General features: G+C 43.3%; 1 protein-coding gene and 1 pseudogene across 1 annotated transcript in view; one reads left to right on the top strand and one right to left on the bottom strand.

Moving 5' to 3' along the window:
• Nucleotides 1-19522, top strand: part of LOC126419542 (odorant receptor coreceptor) — a 340278-nt gene that overhangs the window by 145185 nt on the left and 175571 nt on the right. Inside the window, exon 5 of the mRNA XM_050086732.1 lies at nt 62-296. Within this exon, the coding sequence (XP_049942689.1) occupies nt 62-296 (235 nt within the window). The remainder of the gene's footprint in view (nt 1-61; nt 297-19522) is intronic.
• LOC126419993 (5S ribosomal RNA) lies at nt 11615-11732 on the bottom strand (annotated as a pseudogene).

Below are 19522 nucleotides of genomic sequence, written 5' to 3'. Positions count from 1 at the left end.
GAGTTGGAGCTCGCAGCTGCACGCCAGTTGAGTCCAGACGGAGCGCCGGCGCGTGTTGCAGACATGAGCAACGGCGTGACGGACGGCATGACGATCCGCGGCATCTACAGCAGCCAGCGCGACTTCTCGGGCTTCAACCGGCGCTCGGCGGCGCTGTCGACGGTGCGCGAGGCCGATTCGGGCGGCGCCGTCACCTCCGCCGGCGGCATCGGGCCCAACGGGCTCAGCAAGCGCCAGGAGATGCTGGTGCGCTCCGCCATCAAGTACTGGGTTGAGCGACACAAGCACGTGGTCAGGTAAGGCCGCAGCCAGCCGCCGGACGCCTGGCACGCAGAGCTTCAGGAGCATCGACAACATCAGCTCTGCCGGCCGTGGTGGTCTAGCGGTTCCGGCGCTCAGTCCGGAACCGCGGGACTGCTACGGTCGCAGGTTCGAATCCTGCCTCGGGCATGGATGGGTGTGATGTCCTTAGGTTAGTTAGGTTTAAGTAGTTCTAAGTTCTAGGGGACTGATGACCACAGATGTTAAGTCCCATAGTGCTCAGAGCCATTTTTGAACATCAGCTGCGTCAGCAACACTTCCTGGATCATTACGTCACAGTGCCATACGAGGTGGTTCACTCTCTGGCGCAGATATGGGTAAACTGAACTTTTTATACAGGGTGTCCCATTCTAAACAGGCCCGACAAACATGTTTAGTAATTCCTCTGAAACTGCACCGCGCAATTTCTGGCACTTGACCTGGCAACACTGCAGTCTGCAACATCGTTTGACGCAACAGTCTGTTTCAGAGCGATGCTGTGTCTGGAGCTGTGTGCAGTGTTTAGCGACAACGTATCGCTATTCTGTCCAAGAACGCTTGTCTCTTGTGAAACAATATTGGATTAGTGGTTCCTTTAAGACATGTCAGCGAATGCTTGTTGAAAGGTTTGGTGACAAGCATCTACCGTCTAAATGCTGCGCACAAAAGTTAGTGAACAAGATGGAGAGCTTGTCGGTGTTGGGCCTTCAAGGCGGGGGACGTCCGCCGTTATCGGGAGACAAAGTGACTGACGTGAAAAAACGATTGTTGGCCTTTCCTGCAGAGTCTGTTCGACGTTTATCTCAGGGATGTGGAATGGTTCAAATGGCTTTAAGCACTATGGGGCTTAACAACTGAGGTCATCAGTCCACTAGACTTAGAACTACTTAAACCTAACTAACCTAAGGACATCATCACACATCCATGCCCGAGGCAGGATTCGAACCTGCGCCCGCAGCAGCCTCCCGGTTCCGGACTGAAGTGCCTAGAATCGCGCTAGAACCGCTCCGCCTCAGCGGACGGCGAATGTGGAATGTCGTGGAGCACTTGTCACAGAGCTGTGACGAAGGCCGGCACTTATCCATGCAGGTTTACAGTTTTTCAGGAACTAAATGTAAATAACAAAGACAAACGCATTACATTTTGCCGTTGTTTTCAGAAATTTATTCCTGAGAGGCCAGGAATATTGCACTAAGCATGGTTCAGTGATGACGCGTAGTTCGACGTCCCTGGTTATGTAAACACTCAAAATACACGTTTATGGTGTAATGGAAATCCACACGCACTTATCGAGCAACCTATGCATTCACGAAAGATTGGCGTGATCTGTGCAATGGAAAATGTTGTGAGGAAGGCTAAACAATGACAGCGTTTTATTGGCAGGACACTTAGAAAATGTAACAGATCTACTAAAGAGGCTGCCTACACTCCGCTTGTCCGTCCTCTTTCGCAATACTACTGCGCGGTGTAGGATCCTTACCAGATAGCACTGACGGGGAACATCGAGAAAGTTCAAAGAAGGGCAGCACGTTTTGTATCACAGCGAAATAGGGGCGAGAGTGCCACTGAAATGATTTGGGATGGACATAATGAAAACAAAAGCGTTTTCCTTTGCGGCGGAATCTTCTCACGAAATTTCATTTACCAGCTTTCTCCTCCGAATGCGACAATATTTTGTTGATACCGACCTACAGGGGGGGCAAAGATCATCATAATAAAATAAGGGAAATCAGAGCTCACGCGGAAAGATGTAGGTGTTCGTTTTCTCCGCGCGCTGTACCGGATTGGAATAATAGAGAATTATTGTGAAGGTGGGTCGATGATCCGTCTGCTAGGCACTTGTGATTTGCAGTATATCCATGTACACCCATGTAGAATGCCACAGCGTCGCATCACCGGACCAATTTTTTTCGAGTCTACAAAAGTGCAGTTTATATCGAAATGTTTTAGGAATTTGTGAACCAGTTGGACGATGAAGAACTTACCCTCGGCCGATATCTATGGGGCATCTTTCGAGTGGGACACCCTGTATAATGTCTACGTGAAAGCGCTACATTTAACCGTCTGAATGACAAAATGCGTTACCCATCATAATAATCACATAGATGTGAGTAGGTAATCTTTGGTAATAGTAACCAATAACACGGCTCGCTTTATTACGGATTACCTGACAAAGCCAGTATTGTACCGGTATTCATTTCGCCAATTTTCTATTGGAAACGAAAATAAAATTAACTGTGTCCTGAAGTACCGAAAAAATTTCTTTTCATTGTATTCGTGAAAACACCTTTTAAATTAGAAACAGTCGTGCAAAGAAATGTACGTAGTGTACAAATGTATAAGAACAGTACCCGAATTATGAAACATGATCCCGGACAGTTTCTGTACGTTGTGCGCAGCTGCTTCGCTTATCTACAACGCGATTCTCTAAACGTCTCTATGGCAACATCTTTTCATAACTCTGTAGACGACTATTGTTTTCGTCTACAGCCGTTTGTGCTTCGCAGTTGAAATCTGTCAAAAGTGCTGCCAAGTATCAGTAATTTCTTAAGTTGACTGGACTGTAGCATTGTCTTAGTGGTAAGGAATAAAACTTCATACGTAATGAGGCAGTCGTTAGCACACTGGACCCGTATTCGGGAAGAGGACGGTTCAATCCCGTGTCTGGGCATCCTGATTTAGGTTTTCCGTGATTTCCCTAAATCGCTTCCGGAAAGGGCGCGGCCGACTTCCTTCCGCATCCTTGCCTAATCCGATGGGATATAAGTCGTGTCTCTTGAACTATGTGTCATATTATAGTATATTTCTGTCGATGCATTCAGCGGCATATATGGGTACTATCTGCATACTGACAGCGATACATGTTGTGAATAGAGTTAATAAGAGGTAAATAATAAATGTAAAAGTTATGCACAATGCGACAGATCTCAGTCTTTATGATGTCATATGTCCTGACATAGTGCGGCGGCGCGGTTCTTTCCGTCCCTTTTACGATGAACCTGCACCTACCTGTGAACATTGACTCAGCAGATCATCAGTAGGGAAGCCGAGTGAAACCTACTGTACTTCGACGTGAAATAGGCTGCAATTAAGGTCACTAATCTACGTTTCGGGAGAAAGTATTCACACGAAATGAAAGGTTGGAAATTTGTTCTCAATTAATATATTCTGAAACTTAGGTGAACCAGTAGCACTGCCAAGCCCGTACTAGTCTTACCACAGTCACTCACAATCTCTTTCACTCTTATTAGCAAGTTTATGGTGTTGCATTTTCAGAAAACGGAATAGCTACAAAAATACTGATTGTTTTTGATTGATAATGCTCGCCAAATAATAAGTCTGTCGGTACATAATGCAGTCACAGTTTTTATCCACCGACCTGCTCAATACGCCACGCGGAATATGTGTCTTTTCTCGTCAAAAATTCCCTTAAAAATTCCGAAATTTCTACACACACATCGGAATAATTATGCCGTCACTTTCCAATACTTTTGTTGTATGAAACACTGGTAGATCTGGCAACTTATCATTTCCATCGGAACTACTACTACACACGTCCGAACTGTTTCATGGCTAGGCTCCGACTCTTCCTAGAATACTCTTAAGTCTTCTTTACCAGCAGAGAAAGGCGCGCGAAGAATATTGCTTTACCATTGGTCAGTTTACTCTATAGCCAATAGCGAAACAACATTCTCCCGCGTCAATCTGCGCTTTTCATCAATAACCAATCGCAGAATAGTAAACCTAACGACTGCACTTTTTACCGACGTAATTATCTAATATGCTGAAGTTTTGCTTATGCATAAAGTTATTTACTATTGTTAGTTATACCTGAATTAACTTTCCCTTTACCATAAACTTACTTTACAAATCTATTCTACAAAAATCCCCTTTGTCCATATCCATACTTCTTCGAAATGTTCCAACACTAAATCCTACTAAATAACTCGTTAAACAATTATCTTCATATTAACCTTAAACCATTCTCACGCATCATTCAAACTGCTAAAACACATTTATAACATTTTACATACACAAAAAGACATAATAACACTTTATGAAAATACTAGAACAGTTTATGAAAAACATTCTATTACTTTAGTGCACTCTAGTGGGCACAATCGAAACTAAAATCACAGTCCCTCTATCCAATATTGTCCTCTGTCGGCTAATACATAAACTACGTGCGCGTCCAGTCTCGTTTCACCATCTGTCACTATTCAGCTCTGAGACACATCTCCCACTTAACCGCCCCAAGGCAGGATCGGTATAAGGAGCTACACCTAAATAGTGTGGTATCATGATATACCTTTGTAGGTGCATTAGGCTGCATGTATCGATACTGCCTACGAAATTTATTGTGAACACAGACAATAGCACATACGTAACACATTTAACCGCTATCCATGATGCAGTTTTTCACACATATCACTGTTTATGACGTCATATCTCCTGAACTATGATGTGTAGTTCGTTTTTACCTCCACAGCAATTGATACCTCAAAGTAAGGGATATGTGTACGAAGTTTGGTGAAATCGGTCCGGTGATTTAGGAAAAGATGTGGAATACACATATATACACAGACACGTACATACAAATATTCAGAGATACACACATACATTCTATAATGTGTATGTATTTGTAGGTCCACCATGAGTTATGTGGTGGTAAATATTCGTACCAGTAAATCAAGAGAACAAAATCTGTTACCAAAAAGTTTGAAATCTGCAGTAAATTTGCAATGTGAACTAGTGTTAGTAAACATAGACCCTGAGGCGGAAATTGTACATAACCAACTTGACCTCGCATATAAATCCAGCCACTTCAGCACTATAGTTTCACGACTTCTTCAGGCACAGACAAAGTCTGCCCTACCTGCTGCATCTGTCCTAGATGTTTCACCCACTGGTCTACTTGACAATGTGTGTCACGGACTACCATCAGTTACTGTAGTAGTGTTTAAAGCTGTAGACGTAGTAGCTACATCAGCTGCATCTGAATCTTTCGTGTGGTCTTCTGTAACCACTTACCAGCAGTTCATTACTTGATCAGCGAGAATTTCTTCTGCCATGGAACTATATCACCTCACCTCCATTAAGTCGTTGTTACAGGTCTAAAGGAAGTATTGAAGAAAGTCAGTATAACCACTACGATTGTAAAAACAATCTTCAGTGAGTAAATGGAGTTCGTGTTACATTCAAGTGTGTGCATAAACTGTTTTCGTCGTGTTTCTTATCCTCAGTAATCATCGTACTTGTGCACTGACAGCGGAAACAGTTTATACTGTCTCATGGACTAACATTTTCGAAATAATCTGTGAAACTATGTTAGACGCAGTGTTCTTAATTAAAAGAAGCATTTCACAATATATCGACAGTCAAGCTGGAATACACCGTAGTCTATTTGGTTATATTTGTTGTTGTTGTTGTGGTCTTCAGTCCTGAGACTGGTTTGATGCAGCTCTCCATGCTACTCTATCCTGTGCAAGCTACAGAAGGATGTAGGTTACATTTACGGAGCGGAAAAGAACGAGATTTAAATATGATTATAAGGTATTGTCGTATTGTTTTTATACTTTATTATCTAGGAAATGTTATTGTGAATTGAACTTAACCGTCGTTTATATCGGAAGATACCAGAAGTGTTACTCCACATGTGACAAATGCAAGCTGAACACAAAACCAGCTGAGAAGACGAGTCCTTCCACAGGCATCGGTGAATATTCACATCGTCACTGACTTGTTCTCTGATCTCAAGCCTACCGACTTAGAGAGAACACAATGATATTGATACTTGTAACAAAAGCTGTTATGAATTTGCTAATACCAATAAAACATATAGTTTGTAGTGAAAAAAGTCATAAATATAATTTAAGAACATTGGTATATATATTTATCCGTCTCATTAAAGCACTACATACGATCCGCTTCCATTTGTGAACGATTAGTGGGTCTGACTGTCAAGCAGAGCATCCACGGCCAGTTTCTGGTGCAGACTGGGACTTCTCCTTGATGGGAGAAACGGTGTCGTGTGCACTCTGGCTCGTGATGTTAACTGAGGAGCAGCTTGAATGAGAGGAGTGGCAGCAAAGTGTGGTAAGCTGACAACAGCGAGGAGAACAGTACACCCAGCCCATGCCCCTGCACACCGCATAAACGAGTAAAATGACGGCAGAGTACCGCGCAACGCGGCCCTCTACATCGCGTGGTCCTCTTGAGTCTGCTCGTGGACTTACTTCATATACGAAGATCACTTGAGGTAACAGTAGCACCAGCCGATATCTCTTTGAATGTTCGTGTCGTCTTATCATGGTACGTTCCTCACACAATGGTGTGGCTTCTTGGTGATCGAAATTTGCAGCAGTTGTCGATTCTGTCACGTACTCCACACTGCAGCGCCGCCAGAGTTTGAAGGCTTGTTCGTGACACAGGGAAATAGTATCTGCAGTAAGGCATAATCACACGTCGTCTGACAATGACCAGGCGCTTCTACTGCACTAATCAACAACACAGTTGTCATAAAGAATGCGAATGGTTTTTATATTAACACATTTGTGAGTTGTGTACTCAAAAATGAATTCACTGTCTCCTTATCGCTCCCAGCTTTCCTTTGACACATTACTCTCTGTCATAATCCTTTGAATCACTGCCCTTCGGTTGTTCCGACTGGATCTGAAATGAATTCTCTGCATCTATAACTCAAAGGCAGTCCCACCGGTTACTAGGAATTGTCATACATGAAGCTTTGTCCGAAAATCCATCACCAGAAAAGATGGGGAGTTAGCAAAATTTTTGACCAGTCATGTTCAAGTACTTTGTACCGTACACAGGTGCACACTTCCTTTTTTATAATTCTGCAATATCCTTATTCCCCGAACGCTGTAAAGCCTGTTCCACACAGTGAATATTTACAGATACAAGTTCAAATGGTTCAAATGGCTCTGAGCACTATGGGACTTAACATCTGTGGTCATTAGTCCCCTAGAACTTAGAACTACTTAAACCTAACTAACCTAAGGACATTACACACATCCATGCCCGAGGCAGGATTCGAACCTGCGACCGTAGCAGTCGCGCGGTTCCGGACTGAGCGCCTAGAACCGCTAGACCACCGCGGCCGGCCCGATACAAGTGGCTTCTTAGAACTTGATAGTAAGCAAAGATTTTTACAAGAAGACAGAATGATGCTCGTCGGCCGCAATGGTCGAGTGGTTCTAGGCGCTTCACTCTGGAACCGCACGACCGCTACGTCACAGGTTCGAATCCTGCCTCGAGCATGGATGTGTATGATGTCCTTAGGTTGGTTAGGTTTAAGTAGTTCTACGTTCTAGGGGACTGATGACCTCAGATGTTAAGTCACATAGTGCTCAGAGCCATTTGAACCATTTTGAACAGAATGATGCTCACTCAACCTTAAAAGTCACTGTTGTCTGCAGAGACAGCAGGACCCCGACTGCAGGGAAAATTACCAGCTAGGAGTGAAGTACAGAAGAACTAATGTTATCAGCTACAACAGAAACCGATGGAAGTATGGTTGCCGGACACATTTATGCGGCAAATGCTTCTTTCTTATATAAGAGATCGTACTAACACACGTAAAAGATTAACAATTAACGCCGGCCGCGGTGGCCGAGCGGTTCTAGGCGCTTCAGTCCGGCACCACGCGGCTGCTACGATTGCAGGTTCGAATCCTGCTTCGGGCATGGATGTGTGTGATGTCTTTAGGTTAGGTAGGTTTAAGTAGTTCTAAGTCTAGGGGACTGATGACCTCAGATGTTAAGTCACACAGTGCTCAGAGCCATTTGAACCATTTTTGAACAATTAACGCTGAAATTTTCTCAGTTGGTTAGTGGGTGATAGAAATTTAGGAAAGCACTAGTGCTAAAAATTTATGTTGAATTCGTAAGTTTATCTAGATAACGAACGGTTTTATTCTTCCTTCATAATGACCTGCAATAATCTTACATCATTTTAGAAATTTGTTAATCACACTCAAAATAAAGTGTGAATTGTGAAGCAAAAAGAGACAGCCAAGGCTGCAACTATAGTGGATGTTTATTTTGTAGGCGACCGGTTTCGGGTTATGGCCATTCTCAAACCAACCAATGTTTGCCAAGTAAAATGTCACTCCAAAATAGCAGTAAATAAAGTGGGTACATCGTGCATACTCCCAACTAATTTTCGTTAACGAAATTAGTTGGTACCATACACAGTGTTCGTTTACGAAAATTGTTTGGGACCACACCCAGCGTACCCATTACACTAGCAGTTTGGGACGCGTTTGTATTTGTCGTGCACAACTTTCTTGGGAGCCACGGAGCAGACAATTATGCACAAATTGTGGACAAATTGCTAACAGCCTTCCAGCATCTCGGTTGTCGAATGTTACTAAAGAGACATTTCGCATCTCACCTTCTTTCCGTCAAATATGGGAGCCGTGAGTGACGAGCGATGTGGAAGATTACGCCAGGTGATGTCCTCCATGGAAGCAAGATATCAGGGCTGCTTCAGTCCGAATATGACGGGGGATTGCTGTTGGTTTCTGCCGGGAGCAACAGATGATGTTAAAACGTAAACGGGGGATTGCTGTTGGTTTCTGCCGAGAGCAACAGATGATGTTAAAACGTGGAAAGCAAGAAGCTCTACACACTTTTAAACCAAGCCATTGTCAATCTTAAGTTAACTAAGGGTCCCTGACTCATTTCAGAGGTAAATAAACATTTATAATTCACTTCTTAATTATAACATACAGCATTTTCATCCCAAAGTTCGCACATTAATTTTTCTAAAATTTTCCACATTCGCAATTCAGCGTAGTTAATGGCATTATCCTTGATAACCTTTACACGTACGTAACTATTATTCCCGACGTGCCAGAGCAAATACGACCGCAGATCTGTATTCAGGGCATATGAATCACTATAAGAAACGTATTTTGAACCCAGTAGCAGGGAGAAAATTTCATTTTGTTGCGTAGTGTTATGTAAACACAAATCAAAGAAATTCACAGAAAAAATAGTCAGAGGACATTTTTTTTCCATGTTGGCAATGTATATTTGGATGACATACACAGAAATTAAGAATACTGCTGGGCTACGCGACCTACCACGTCGAGTCACTCTAAGTTTCCATTTCGTATCTCTCTAAAACCTATTTTTGTGCATCCATCTCCCCAGCAGTTTAATGAACGTGAGGTCACTAACAGGAAGTATAAACATGAACTTAAAAATAGAATCAATCTGTACGAAAGAGAGCGCTCTTCTAATTTATATTTGCGTTCGCCTAAGAGAGATTTTCCGTTTTGTATCAAATTTGTCGGAATGTTTATTAATGTGATAGCAATCATATTTCAGACCCCTGTTATTAGCGCAACCCTCTCTACCACATTAAAAAAATAAAATAGATGTAGGTTTTTGAAAATAAAACGAACTGGTGTTTTTTTTTTTTTTTTGTAAAATGTCTCATCTGAAAAGAATTATCCTGCTCATTTCCAACTGGTCTTAGATTTTGCGAATCGGTAAGATTTCCAAGGATATGGACAATTTAATGTTATGAGAAATATTTTAGTAATAATCTCACTTTTCAAAACGATCGTTTAACAGAGCCTTAATATTGCTCCACAGATTCATTTCTTAGTACGTGACACAATTATGGAATTATCCAAATGAGTTGTTCCACATAAATAAACGTAAATATGGTGTGGCTAGGTTCTCCCGCCGGGAGGACCGTTCGCCGGGGTCAGGTCTTTCGAGTTGACGCCACTTCGGTGACCTGCGCGTCGATTGAGATGAAATGATGATGATTAGGCCAACACAACACCTAGTCCATGAGCGGAGAAAATCTCCGGGAATCGAACCAGGACCCTTAGGATTGACATTCTGTCGCGCTGACCACTCAGCTACCGGGGGCGGACAGTAGTCCCCCATGAACAGTATTATTCCATTATTAGTTGTTATACAGCCTTAGTTAATGGTAGCAAAATATGTGGTGATCAGTTTAACGGGTTTCAACATTCGAAATTCAGGAATGAGTTTAATAAGGATTTTATGGTGCCTATGGATTCAGTAAGCAATCGTCAGAGAGGTACTGTTGTTATAAATACGTATTATGTAACCTACAAGAAAAAAAATTAATTCACGTGACATAAATTTAGGTTAGCAGTAAAGAGTATGTTGCTAGGCGTGGCGATTGATTCAAATGGTTCAAATGGCTCTGAGCACTATGGGACTCAACTGCTGAGGTCATTAGTCCCCTAGAACTTAGAACTAGTTAAACCTAACTAACCTAAGGACATCACAAACATCCATGCCCGAGGCAGGATTCGAACCTGCGACCGTAGCGGTCTTGCGGTTCCAGACTGCAGCGCCTTTAACCGCACGGCCACTTCGGCCGGCCCGTGGCGATTGACTTTGCTTCGGTAATCGATAATTGATTGTGAAATTACATCACTGGTGCCAAAGCGGCAGGAATCACTGCACGGTCAGGCAAACAGCCGCGTCAGTGTGAGATGTGAGTGTGTTTTGCCCGTAAGACGCTACGTCTCACAAAACTCAGATATGTTTGAAGTTTTGCAGCGGCAGTGATGTGCTTTCTGCCTTGTCTGTATGAGGAACGCATTAATCGCGATTGCAACCACCAAATTGGAGAGCCGAGGCCGTAAGTTTTTTTTCGGTTGTGTGTCTTCACCATGTCACTCCTCCGACCAGTTCTTGAGTACTGTTGCTCGAGTATTGATTGGTTAGGTTAAAAGCTGAAGTTAAAAAACTTTTAAGATTCTTTTAAGACAGTCTGAGAGCGTCATGGAATCGCTTAACAAGTTCCACAGAACGACATTACAAGAACTGACTGAAAATATTTTTCTTGGAACTACATACGATTCACCTCTGACAATGGCTTTAAAGTAAGATAAATGTGAGCTTATACAGTTGCTCCTTACCAAGGAGTAACCGTTTTGACAATGAGGAAAAATGTTGGAATCTGTGCGTATTATCGTATTCCTAAAACTTGTTTTCAAGAACTGGAACAGCTGTAAATTTTTACAGCGTCCACTTAATACTCACCGTTACGAAGTGGAAAAGTAGCAGTTTTAGAGAACCACTGTCAGTTCACTAACTCTAAAACTAAATTCAGTCCCTAGCGGTACTGACCGGCAGCGGTGTCATCCTCAGCCAAGAGGTGTCACTGGATGCGGATGTGGAGGGGCTTGTGGTCAGCTCACCGCTTTACCGACCAGTGCCGGTTTACGAGATCAGAGCCGCTACTTCTCAATCAAGTAGCTCCTGATTTGCCTCACAAGGAGTGAGTACACCCCGCTTGCAAACAGCGCTCGGTAGACCGGACGGTCTCCCATCCAAGTGCTAGCCAAGCCCGACAGCGCTTAACATCGGTGATCTGACGGGAACCGGTGTTACCGCTGCGGCAAGGCCGTTGGACACTGGCAGTTCACTATAACTCAGTATTGAACCTGTCTTTAAATACTGGCATTAATTTTCTGTGCCTTTCGTAACGAAGGGAGAAAAACACCTTTCACTTCGTTGGGTGCTCGCCTATTTTTCGCCGTAATTAGATTCGTGATATCATTCCAGCCAGCGATATTGATATTTTCTTAAATATCGTGGTTTAGCGTTGTAACAGTGTTCCTTTTTGAGTTGTCTTCCAGCTAGCACAAGAATACAGCAGCCAACACAACTTTTCGCTGTTTGGATAAACATAGCGTAGCAGCGTTAGAAAGCGTTGTTGTTTTCACAGAGGCACTCCTGATCTACCGACCACTGTTACTGGCACCCAGTTTACGATTGTCTGGGTCTTCTTTTTTACTCCGCCGCGAGCTTACGTACGATGCCAGAACAGCCTCTATGATCTTATACGTTCCAGTTTTGCAAATGTAAAGTCTGTTGTCCTCAAACGTTTATTTTACTATCTGTCATATTGTCCTTTTAACAGACTAGTAATTTGTAGGTGCGGATATTTTAACTATGGCTCTCAATTGGTGCAATCAACAGGCGAGATGGAGATGTCATCTTTGCTTTACCCTACCATTCTGCCTCGCCAGGTAACCTCCTCAACGTTTATCTCGCCTCTGCAAGCTTACGTTTGCTACTTCCAACACAACTATTTTCTTCCAGTGCCGTTAATGTGTCCCTTCTAACGATTCTCCTTAATTTTGTTCTCGCTCACTGACAACACGAAAGTGTATTGAAAATGTGATTGGTTGTATTTCTTTCGTGATTTAGTTCTGGCTTCAGAATATTTATATTTTAATTACTATTGATTGCTTTGTGGTTATCTTGCCGTCCTTTCTCTGCCGGTTACGTTTGTGTAAGTTCTCATTGTACCGCCGAGTATACGTAAGTGTTTATTGACCCTAATCAGGCATTTGCATCATTACTTGTTCGTTATACTCCCTTCCCCCACAACATCTGCTATCCAATTCGGGTTGAGTTCAATTAATAAATCTGAATAATAAACCCTGGAGGTAAGAAACAATGTCACATACTCATTCACGGTAAAATTAAACGACGAAAGAAATGGAAAGCCTCGAAAATGAATCATACGCTTCAGATACGTACTTAATAGGTTAATCTTAACCGTGACATTCATGAAAATTAATTGAAAAAAAATCGTGATCAAAAGCATCCGCACACCTATTAGTGGACATAAACGTCGGGTGTTCCACCCATCGCCGTTACAACTGGGAACACTAACACTGCGGGGTCGGAATGTCTGTGAAGGAGTGGCAGCTCAATTCTCCTCCATAGACAAAACCAGAGAAAGTAGTGCTGTTGCACGCTAGCATCTCGAGCTAATTCGACGTTGTAACTGAACTCAAAGATGCTGCATTGGGTTCAGGTCCGGATTCTTAAACAGACATGTCCGTTTCAGGAATGTCACTGCTTTATGAGATGGTGCCTTGCCATGTTATTACAAACAGTCAAGTCGCTGAACTGTTTCTCTACTGTACTTCGTACACAATGTTTGTCGAATGTGTTCATATACTTCTGCACTTAGTATTTTCTTAAGCTCAATCAGTGGACCACAGCCTAACTACGAAAAACAACTCCAAACCGTATCACTACATTCATTGTACTACACTGCTGTCTCCGTACCTTTCCTTTGGGTTGCAACAATGTATAGCGTGATTCATCACTCCTAATTTTGGGCCACCTCAAGCGTCGCTTAGCACTGAATACAGAAACGTGTGGCCTATGAGATGTTCCACCACGGTACCACATTCCTTTTAACTTTCTACTCACAGTCATTGTACTAGCTGGACTGTTGGCAGCACTTCAAAACTAATGTGCGACTCCTTCTGCTGATTCTGTGTGATTTTTTAGAACCTTCCTCTGCAATGATTGACGGAGCCTGTCCGGTCAGTAAATCAGTCCGGCTGGCTGGTTTAGCTGTAGTTCCTCCTTCTCATTTCCAGTTCACAATCACAAGAACAATTTCGTCAGATATAGAAGGATGCAGATGTTCCTCATGGATTTGTTACTCAGGTGCCATCCAATGACTAGCTAATTTCCGACGTCATTGAACGCTCCTGACCGACCCATTCTGCTGTTACTGCGTTTCTACTTTCCTTTATTGAATTTAGTCCACCAACTGCCGGTCGGTTTCGCATTACATATGGGTTTATGAAAACCTTCGAAATTGCTGTAAGCAGTTACATTTCTTACATTACACTTTTCACGAAGGATTTCATATGATTATACACTATGTGAGTAAAAGTACTCGGTCACCCCAAAAACTTACGTTCTTCATGTGAGGTGCATTGTGCTGCCACCTACTACCAGGTACTCTGTGGATTGAACAGTGGAAAAACGTTGTGTGCAGTGACGAATCACGGTAAACGATGTGGCGATCCGATGGCAGTGCGTGGGTGTGGCGAATGCCCGGTGAATGTCATCTGCCAGCGTGTGCAGTGCCAACAGTATAATCCTGGGGCGGTGGTGTTATGGTGTGGTCGTGTTTTTCATGGAGTGGGCTTTCACCCGTTGTTGTTCTGCGTGGCACCATCACAGCAATGATGTTTTAAGCACCTTCTTGCTTCCCTCTGTTGAAGAGCAATTCGGGGATGGTGATTGCGTCTTTCATCACGATCGAGCACCTGTTTGTAATGCACGGCCTCTGGCTTAGTGGTTACACGACAATAACATCCCTGCAATGGACTGACCTGCACAGAGTCCTGACCTGAATCTTAAAGAACACCCTTGGTATGTTTTGGAACGCCGACTTCGTGCCAGGCGTCACCGACTGACATCGATACGTCTCCGCAGTGCAGCTCTCCGTCAGGAATGGGCTGCCATTTTCCAAGAAGCCTTTCAGCACCTGATTGAAGGTATACCTGCGAGAGTGGAAGCTGTTACAAAGGCTAAGGGTGGGCCAACACCATATTGAATTCCAGCATTACCGATGAAGGGCGCCACGAACTTGTAACTCATTTTCAGCCAGGTGTCGGGATACTTTTAATCACATAGTGTACCTCCATCACGTTTTGTTTTATTTCAGTTATTAAGGTACATATGTGTTGCATGTATGACCTTCGGTTAACATATAACACCGTCTTTTTGTGGTCACTGGCTCCTCTTCCACTTGTATCTGCACCTCATACATTACATAAACTATGAATTAAGCAAAGATAGAGTTTCAAGAGCCATTAATTCACAGAAATCCGTCTGATGATGGAATTATAATCCTATGAAGCGCGTAATGTAGATAATAACAAAAGTTACTGACTACACTAATCTGTAGTCTAATTTGAAAATTACTGAAGGCAACCAATTGCCAAAAGTAGTGAGCAACGAGCGATGAGATTGATTGAAGTGAAAAGCTAACTGCTTTGTGAAGACAGAAAATTAAACTTGGTGTAGATCATGTGTAGTCGTGGTGATAACAGATGTACACTCCATTACGGAATTGGAGGGTTCTTCTAGTATTTGTCTTTTTAATCCTTTCACTACTATTGGGCAGTACGTGTAGCACGACAGGTTATCTGAGAACCAGTGAGAATGTGCTGTGTTCTGAAAGTTCCACTGGTAAAGATAATCTTGCTAATGGTTTGCAGAACTCATGGAATTAAACCTTTCATCTGTAAGTTCTGCCGTCTCCAGGTTTCAGTTTTAACCCTCAACTCCACTCCACTCCATATTGTAGCATGGAATTAGTTCGCGTCTGCAGGTAGGCAATCAAATGAAGAGATTAGCAAGGCAGGTTGCTACGGTGCCTTTCCGGACAATTCGTGTCAATAAACTGCACGGACATATTGATTTTTCCCGCCTCACCAATTGTATACATATTTGTGTGTCTGTTTTCTGTATACCTTTTAGTCTCCGCGCAGCGTCCTCTGAAACGCCGGAAGTTCTTTTGAATTATCCTGGTTGTCCCATGTCTCACCATATTGGAAAACGAAACGAAGAGAAATGTTATTTTTCTCCAGTTGTTAGTTCTGACTATGACGTTAATTAAAATCATCATACCTTAATGTCTTCCATTCCGGAAAAAAAATCGGGAAGTGAAACGTCTCAATTGCTTCGGGACGTCACAAAACACAACTCCGGTGTCTGAAACAAGCTTGCATGTTTGAATAATCCCGATGACCTAGCGGCTGGGTCCCATTTCCGTACTCAACCAAACAACCATGTCTGAATAATTTATTTGCCGATCACAAAACTCAGTTTTGTCTCAGTGCGGGTTAGGAAAGTAGAAAGAATGTTGCTCCACGCAGACGTTACAGCTATAACCGCCAAGCCGGCTTTGAAAGACGTTGGCGTTCGTATGTGTGACTCGGGATTCTCACCTTATTCTACTTGCACTGTGTGACCAGATGAACAGCGGTCAAGGCCTGTCTGGGGAAAGGGAGCTGGGGACGGTGAGGTGGTGGGGATAGGGCCGCACGACGGCGCACGCCACGGCGCCGCTACTCAAACATTTATCGTGAGAAAGACTCCCACACGTCGTGCAGGCCTCCCCCGCCTCTGGGGGTACAAGTCACGGCCGTGAATCGCAAAGGAAAGGCACAAAGTTGTGTCTTCGACAAGTTGTTGCGAAATACACTTGGGATCCGAACTTCAGAAGCTTCAAAGTTTGCCCAACAGGCTAAGATAAGGGTGAAGCACATCAAGGAGACTACCTAACGTAGTAATCTCCATCAGAAATAAACATCAAACGGAAGCGTTACTACCCGAAAAGATGAAGGACATAGGCGACAATCACAGAGTCACTGCGTTGTTCACTGGACAGCACTTACCAACAGTCACTTCAAGTGTTCGTAAGCACGCTTAATAATGAAGGTGGTCACATTTTTGAAGTAACGTCAGATGAAGTATTTAAAGCCGTTCGATGAACGAAGGAAAGCAAGGCAGTGAGGGGTGACTGTGGTACGACAGGAATGATGAAAGATGGAGGAAATCATTTATAGCCCGCATCTCGTGGTCGTGCGGTAGCGGTCTCGCTTCCCACGCCCGGGTTCCCGGGTTCGATTCCCGGCGGGGTCAGGGATTTTCTCTGCCTCGTGATGGCTGGGTGTTGTGTGCTGTCCTTAGGTTAGTTAGGTTTAAGTAGTTCTAAGTTCTAGGGGACTTATGACCACAGCAGTTGAGTCCCATAGTGCTCAGAGCCATTTGAACCATTTTTGAAATCATTTATAAAAGAAACTCGCGTAACTATGTAGGTACAGAATGTTTGTGAAGTAAGGACATTCCCCAAAGCTGGAACAGTGCTGTAATTATTTATCATGACACGAAGGGAGGCAGAAAAGGCATAAAAAATAAACCCTTGTCTACATTCTACAAGATATTCACTACAATCGTGAAAGGTTACCACCGACGTTCGCCACTAGCAGTCTGCTCCCCCACGTCGCGTTCCTCGCCTGTTCCATTAGTAATCAATGATCAGGATGGAATACAGTCCAATACGACCCAAAGAAACAACAGTTTAATTTCTTCCAACGGAATAACGGCTTATTGACAAGCAGGTGCTAGAATGTGACATACCGGAGCACATATGATATACGGACTTACTGCACATAATTCAGTCGCAGTCATGACACGAGAAGTACATCAGTATCTAGCCTCTCCTACTCTTACTCTTCCCCATTTGACAAGTTGTGATATACTTGGAACAGTTTTACAAAACCGTTGAAATTCCTCTATAATTTTAGTGATAAACGTTTATTTACTTTTCTTTTCTTTAGACTTACGGCAAGTGCTTCAGCATGGTTTACTTTAGAAAATAGAACACTGACGGTAAACATCAAGTACTCCCCCTACACTCAGTGGTTTAAATTTAGTGAAGGATTCGTTTGTGATAAACGAAAGGAGTCTTGTTCTCTCGAAAATACACTCGGAAACATGATAATATACTATTTACTGTTCACTACAGTAGTACGACGGTGACAGAGTGGAGACTGAGGCTCCTAGAGTGAAACCTGGAGCTACCTAAACTCTTACAAACTTCGAAAATCATTGTTACGCCGAAATCTTCCACCTTATGGGTAATTATTCTGTTTGACAGCCTCAACTCCATGCACTGTCTCATAACAATCACTAGTAGCAAGAGAATCAAAAAAAAAAATGGCTCAAATGGCTCTGAGCACTATGGGACTCAACATCTTAGGTCATCAGTCCCCTAGAACTTAGAACTACTTAAACCTAACTAACCTAAGGACAGCACACAACACCCAGCCATCACGAGGCAGAGAAAATCCCTGACCCCGCCGGGAATCGAACCCGGGAACCCGGGCGTGGGAAGCGAGAACGCTACCGCACGACCACGAGATGCGGGCAGCAAGAGAATCACCAACATACACCAGCTGCAGGCAACAGGATGTTCAAATATTCAAATATGTGTGAATTACTAAGGAACCAAACAGTTGCGGTCATCGGTCCCTAGTCTTACACACTACTTAAACTAACTTATGCTAAGAACAACACACACACACACACACACACACACACACACACACACACACACACACACACATGCCCGAGGGAGGATTCGAACCTTCGGCAGGAGGGGCCATGCAATCCGTGACATGGCGGCTGAGACCACGCGGCCACCTAGCGCGGCTGAAACAGGATGGAAATTCGTTACAACGAACAAACAGAATCAGCCCACGCCATTTCACACAGCCATAAGCAATTTGCCAGAAGCTGCAATGTGAGACCTCAGATAATAATCAACCACAAGGGAGTTAGTCACTTATTACATACTATTCTGATGATTCAAACTCCACCTCATTACACCTTTATAAGCACGCCAGAATGCCGTCAAAAACTGAATAAACAGCACCAAATACTATTGTAATTAAATTAAAGTAAAAGGGATCAAAAACGAAAAATAACAAAACAAGAAATTCTGATACCTTTCTACCAAGACCAGACAAGAGTGTTTCCAATAGTATTTCTGTCACTTACCGAGCCCAGTCAATGGCTTCTCTGCTTTAAAAAAGTAGAGGGGAGAAATTCGTTGGGTATGAAACGTCCAACCAGCTGTCTCTCTCCTGTCTTAGATAGCCCATACTTATCAGGCCCCATTTCCTCAACTGTCCTATCTAAAACGCAGCTAGTTAATGAGTGGTTTCTCTTTTTTAAAAGTATGGGGAAGTATGCTTTTTCATTCTTTTCGGAGCTCGTTCCCTTTTCCGTTGCCTTTTACGTTTTCTCTTTTCAGCCATCCCCGCACTCATCCGACGAGAATCAGTCAGGGAATACGGGATAAAGGAAGAAAATAATATCCACTGAGATAAATAAAACAAATAGAGGTTTAGTGTCGGCTTGCCAGAGTAAAATTAGCAAGGCAGATTCGAAAAAGTTGCAACATGTAGGATGCCTAGGTAAGTCACGTTACATGAAACGAATCCATGGACTCGTTTCAGAAATCTATAAGATTTCCACCAGCCAAAGGAACGACGTGGCTGCAGAAATGGATGCAGTGCAATGTATCATTTACAAGTCGTGAAGTAAGAAACAGAGTTACGACTATAGTGGAACCTCACTTAACGAGCACCTCCCATAATCCGCATAACGAGTAAAACAAATTGTAAAAGAATAATTACTCGCTTAACGACCGATGTTTCGCGTAACGAGTGACGACGATTTTGTGTGACGTCACCAGCTATTGTCGAGCGGCAGGGGAAACGCTCAGCAATATGAACACCTTTCACTGTCGGCAGTGGCGAATGAACAATGTCTTTAGTGCATATTGCAGTCTGGGCTTAGCGCTC

Source organism: Schistocerca serialis, chromosome 9 (assembly GCF_023864345.2).
Source record: "Schistocerca serialis cubense isolate TAMUIC-IGC-003099 chromosome 9, iqSchSeri2.2, whole genome shotgun sequence".
In the NCBI taxonomy this organism is placed as follows: domain Eukaryota; kingdom Metazoa; phylum Arthropoda; class Insecta; order Orthoptera; family Acrididae; genus Schistocerca; species Schistocerca serialis.
Note: the sequence above shows the minus strand (reverse complement) of the source record. Positions and strands in the feature narration are given on the sequence as shown.